At 36.1% G+C, this 6384-nt stretch overlaps 1 protein-coding gene across 1 annotated transcript; it reads left to right on the plus strand.

Annotated features, from left to right (window-relative positions):
• The first annotated feature begins 942 nt into the window (after window positions 1-942).
• On the plus strand, window positions 943-5939 carry LOC113114606 (olfactory receptor 1D2-like). The gene is made up of 2 exons (XM_026281480.1): window positions 943-948; window positions 5004-5939. The coding sequence occupies exons 1-2, from the start codon at window positions 943-945 to the stop codon at window positions 5937-5939; spliced, it is 942 nt and encodes a 313-aa protein (XP_026137265.1).
• Window positions 5940-6384: the final 445 nt, after the last annotated feature.

Raw genomic sequence — 6384 nt, forward strand, 5'->3', positions numbered from 1 at the left:
GCTGTGTTTGGCTTCAAACCGCATAGTCCACAGTAACAATGGTGGACCATAGGCTCTGATCAACTCAGGATAATGTTCCAGGAAATGGTGTTTGGGTATTAGTTTTTCCTCTGGGAAAATCTGGAGCAATCGGTGTTTGTGTTCAGAGATTCTACTGTCCAGGTAGCAAATCGTCTCCTCTGTGTGAACGTGGCTCACAACTAGCTCAACTATGTCTTTGAGCACTAGAAGTACTTCCCATGTTGGATCACCCTGAGGGATTTTTAATCCAATGAGGATGAAATCTCAACAAAGACCAATTCTCATGTGCATTCCCTCCAACACGTTTCTTTGTTGCAAAATTCAGAGGGACCTGCTGTGGAGAATCAGTCTTGTCTGACCATTTGTACGGAAACAGTTAAATGGCTTTGTTGAGCTCATCAAGAGTAAAGTATTTATTTATTTTTGATAAATACTTGAAGACAGAGAGCCAGTTCTCGGGGGACTATACCCTCAAACAAATCATGCATCACATCAGGAGGGTATCCTGATAAAACGTTGAAATACTTTAGATTCTCCGTAAGTGGACAATGCCTCTTGACTCCATAGGCATGAGTCAAGTCAGTATTCTCCTGCACAGCCTGGATATGCATTTCATGCTGTTCTTTAGTTCTGAGAGGAAATGCCCCTGTTCTGACTTCTTCTAACTGAAACTTTGACTTGTCACCCAGACAAAATCTGCAAATGTAAGAACTGGAGAAATTTTCAACAAATCCCCCCAAGGAATGTGCCCCAAGATTATCTGCCACGACACAAAACACTGTTCCTTTGACTATTTTGCCTATTGCTGGAACATACAGGCCCTCCTCCTCCAAGCTCACAAGATCCTTGAGCAGTGGCTCAAGTACAGTACTATAACCAAATCTCTTAACATCATCAGCTTTGCATAGAATTGCTAAGAAGATGGAGGTCAGTGAAGATCTGAGCAGTGCAGGAACATCAGCTAACACCCAGTACACAGCTGTCACTTTGTGTTTCTTTCTTGATGTTCCCAGAGGATTGCATATCTCAAAGTCATCGACATAGAGAATAATAGCAATCGTAGGATCTCCTGCAGAAAACAACTCATTTGTTTTGTAATAAATGCCATCAGAAAATGCCCTGTACTGAGTTTAATGGTACTTTGAGCTTCTCTGTTTTGTAAGATTAAATCCCTGATCTCTTTCTGACTCAAAACCTGAAGCAATGACTTCAGAATGGGGACATACTGGAAGCTTCTATTTTCTTCCTTATCCAGTACATACTCCACTGGTTCCACCACATCAAACTGCTCTATATAATAAGACCTTCTCTTGTAGGCAGAAGAAAGGGGACCACTGCTACTCAGGGCAGAGGTAAAAGGATTTGCATTACACAGCTCTGTCACCATGTCTGACACAACCGATTCATCAATCTCACAATTATGTTTCCTCAAGCAGGACTGTAAAATGCGTTTGATGATGGGTCCTGATGCTGAATGAGATATGAAATTTAACTCTTCAACAACCTCATCAATACACCTGTTAGATACATTTAAAGTGCTCTCAAAGTTTTAGAAACAACAAAGCCAACATTTTTTCAATGTGGTTTGGCAGAACTCTCACATCATTATCATCATCTTGACCGTCATCAGGCATCTCCCTACCTTGAATTTCCACATCACTTAGTTGATCTGTGTTGGTTGAACTTACAAACCTTTTTATTATGTCTTCCTTGAAGTCCATCAATGAGTGAGGAGTTTTCGGCTTCTGTGGGAAGCAAATGTACCATAAATAATAGTGCTGAAATTGCAGTTCTGAAATACACACATGACAGTCTCATGTTTTTTCAAATGCCGACCCAGGTGTTCAAATAATTCTCTTTCCGTGGAGATTGTCTTGGCATTGCAACAAGGACAAGTAAAAGAGATACTTTCTGCAGATCTGAATCTTTCCTGAGTTTCCCTAGAGTGATGTCTTGATAAATGTGATCTAAGGCTACCCCATGTTCTGAAAGAACAAAAACAGTCTTGATAAAGGCATGGCAGTGGTTGCCCACCATTACCATGGTATAGCCTGTAATGTTTTAGCATTGCTATTTGTGTTTTGGTTTCAAATTTACACATTTTACACCCAAAACCCATTTTTAGGTATGGTAAAAGGATTTGCATTACACAGCTCTGTCACCATGTCTGACACAACTGATTCATCAATCTCACAATTATGTTTCCTCAAGCAGGACTGTAAAATGCGTTTGATGATGGGTCCTGATGCTGAATGAGATATGAAATTTAACTCTTCAACAACCTCATCAATACACCTGTTAGATACATTTAAAGTGCTCTCAAGTTTTAGAAACAACAAAGCCAACAAGGACAAGTAAAATAGATACTTTCTGCAGATCTGAATCTTTCCTGAGTTTCCCTAGAGTGATGTCTTGATAAATGTGATCTAAGGCTACCCCATGTTCTGAAAGAACAAAAACAGTCTTGATAAAGGCATGGCAGTGGTTGCCCACCATTACCATGGTATAGCCTGTAATGTTTTAGCATTGCTATTTGTGTTTTGGTTTCAAATTTACACATTTTACACCCAAAACCCATTTTTAGGTATGGGCCTACTTAAAAAAATAAAAAATACTGATCAGCCTAGAATGTCATAGTACATTTGCATTAACTGTTCATGCAAATCTCAGCAACCAGTAGATATTCGTAATTGATGTCAGAAGATTCACTGAAATATAATTTAACAGTAATTTACTGTATGCCTTTAAGTGCAGGGAATTTTTGTTTAGGTTGCATAACAGCAGTGACCAAAATGCAGAATATCTCTTTCTGCAGGTTGTACTAACATAAAAACACACTATATAAATAAGAAAAAAAAAAAAAACCTGCCTCTAGTATCTTTTTTACAGAGATCAGAAGTCTGTTAATGTTGGTCAAACAGCAAAAATTGAATGCTGTCTGTGTGAATGACGACAGATTTTTAAAAATGTGTCTGTGCATTAAATTATTTTCCTATTTACAGCACAAATATAACTCCCTTTCTGGCTGAGCATATTTTTAAATGAAACTGTTTTAAATTCTTATCCACTGCCACCAGTGTCAAATTACACTTCTAACATAAACTGTATTACCAGGTGTAGCTAAACCTAGTTAAATGGAGATAATTTTTTTGTAAATGAAATTAAACTTACTCACCTTGAAATGTCCTTTATGTCGTACTGGCCAGCCTAAAACATGTCTGAACTTGCTCCTTGCTCGTTAAGTGGGGGAGGAGTTTTGAAATCCTGAACTCAAATGGTGTGGAAAAATTAAGTTATCAAGCCTATTTCATTGGGTTGCTACAACGTAAATATTGTTTTAAACGAATCAACACATATATTTATGTTTAAATTGCATTCATTATTAAGTTGATGCAATTATCAACATTATTCTGTCATGACAACTCATTAAAATAATGCTAGCAACTTAAAAGGTTTAATCAAATTAAAAATTTAGAATTTTTAATTTACAGCAATGTATTAAATTATGTAGTGGTAACAGCTGCCTTGAATTTTTTTTTAGAGTGTATACTGAATCTAAACGTTTATCTCCACAACGGTGACTTCAAATTGTATTATTTTCCATAAAAATTTACATCTAAACCTCTGCTGATTCTTAATAATACATTTTTAGACACATAAAATCACTTATGATCAATCAGCATTTAATTAATCACATAATTATCTCATGAACATTGCTTCATTGTTACTTTTAGGGGGGCTTTCACACTGGCAGTTTAGTGCGGAACGGGGCTCGGTACGCATGAAAAATTGCTAATGTGAACGCTGTCATTGGACCCTGGTGCGCACTGGTTTACCGAACCCGAGATTACTTGGAGAAGATGGTCTGAGTTCAGTTGTTCTCAAACTGTGGCACAGTTTGTGTGAATGTGGTAGCAACACAGACTGTGGTGCGCACTTGGTAAGAAAGTAAAATATCCAGCACATGCGTAACATGTACACGTGTAACAGTGTCAATATCATCATTTCCTCAACACACAAAATCCATGAGTGGCAAGGAAACATTGATATGTGCTGGATTACACCAAGCAATGAACATTAACGCAGTTGTCGTTAACTATGCTGTGCATAATAGCACCGAAATAACAAAAAAGTTACAACTATGCTCAGTCGCGTTGTGTTCTCCATGCATTTTCCGTGTGTGTTTGTGATGACGTAAGGTGACTGTAAACACACCTGTGTTCGATACAACTATTGGGTGTGAAAGCAGACCAACGCTGGGCAGCATCGGGAACAATCGCGCTCGTGCTCGGACTGCAGCAAACGAGCCCAGTGTAAAAGCTCCCTAACACTCTTTTAGAGTGGGACCATATACTGTATGCCCCGAGCAGTGTTAATTTAACACTCTGGCTTTTACTGTGTATTGTAAGCCAGTTAGTGAAGAAAGTGTGAGCTGACAACATAACAGAAACAGAAAATATTAAAATAGTATTAAATACATTTTGTAAATAATTGTATCAAATTTCACATTGTATGTAATCTTGGAACTAATGTATTGGCAGAAATATGAATGACAAAAATTATTTAAATAGATAATTTATCTAAATCTACTTAGATGCATAGATGGAGTTATTTTGACATGAGAGAGAGAGAAAAAAAAGCCTTTAGAGAGCTTGTTAAAACTGTTTTCAGTTTTTGTGGTCATGGCAATTAGCATTAGCATGAGACCAATGTCCATACATAAACCAAATCAAATCAGTCCTTAACAAAATACTGCAGGAAACAAGCCTAGAGAGAACATGGTAAGTTTCCATGTAACAGAATTATAACTGTTAAAAGCAATGCATTCTTAAATTAGATGATGATTATTATTATTACATCTACATGATTCCTAGTTAAACACCTTGACCATTCAAGATAACACATCCTTCTATGTCTAATTAGTTTTCAAATAATTTAATAACAACAACATAAATCTACATAATAGGCTAATATTATTCCAGATTCAGCCACAACTGGAGAATGAGTCCAGTGTCCTAGTATTTACACTCTACGGTCTCAATGAAACAATGGAAAACAGATATGTGTTTTTTTCTTTAACTGCACTGTTTTTTCCCTTGATGGTCTTTTGTAATGTAACAGTCATTTTCACTATAATCTCATATAAGAAATTTCACGAGCCAATGTATCTGTTTATCTGCAATTTATGTGTAAATGGACTTTTTGGCACCGCTGGATTCTACCCTAAATTCATGTATGATTTGTTATCATATGATCATGTGATTTCTTATGTTGGATGTATGAATCAGATCTTTGTCATTTATTCATCTGCTTTATGTGACTTTTCAACATTAACAGTTATGGCATATGACAGGTATGTGGCAATATGCAGACCTTTGGGGTATCATTCAATAATGACTAGTCAGAGAGTTCTTCAGTGTATCCTTTTCTGCTGGCTGACTCCAATGTTGTGCATGGCTGTTGCAGTTATATTAGTTTCTAGACTCACTTTATGTGGCTCTACTGTTGAAAAGTTATACTGTGAGATTTGGGCAGTTGCAAAACTTTCATGTTTTTCTACAACATTAAATAATGTATTTGGGTACTTTCTTATTCTTACATACTTTGGACATGCAGTATTTATATTTTGCTCATACATTTACTTGATTAAAATGTGCAGGAAATCAATAGAGGGCAGAAAAAAATTCATACAAACATGTGTACCACATTTGCTCTCACTGATCAATGTGAGTACTGCATTGTTATTTGATGTACTGTACAGTCGTTATGGCTCAAAGAATTTGCAACAAGGTGTGCGTAATTTTATGGCCCTGGAATTCTTACTCATGCCACCAATTTTAAATCCGATTATTTACGGTTTAAATTTGAAAAAAGTACGACAGCAAGTTATTAGACTGTTTTTCAAAAAACAAGTGTAAATCTCTTAGTGAAGTTTTTATCAAGTCAAAACGTTTTATTATTTTGTATTCCAGAATGATTGTGACCATTTATTTTTGAGTAGATTCATTTCATGGACATTATTTATGGACAGTAAGCCTTTTGATTTGACCATGTTTAAACTTGTTCTTAAATGAAGTAGAAGACCTACTGAAAAAAAAAACACAAAGTTGTTTGGAACAAGAAAAAAACAAAGTTGTTAATTTTGGGTGAAGTTTTCTTGCATTCAGGTGCACTCAGTCAATGTTAATATCACATAAAACAGCTCCGATTCAATTTATATTTGCTATTCTAAAAAAAACAACAAAAAAAAACAGAAATGTGGGTCTATAAAAACTATACTGCAATCCTTGGAAAAAAAAAATCAGTATTACAATAGCATAATGCTCAATTCATGTGCTTTGTGTTGCATACAGTCATTTTCCT

The sequence above is a fragment of the Carassius auratus genome, chromosome 15 (assembly GCF_003368295.1).
Source record: "Carassius auratus strain Wakin chromosome 15, ASM336829v1, whole genome shotgun sequence".
Lineage (NCBI taxonomy): Eukaryota > Metazoa > Chordata > Actinopteri > Cypriniformes > Cyprinidae > Carassius > Carassius auratus.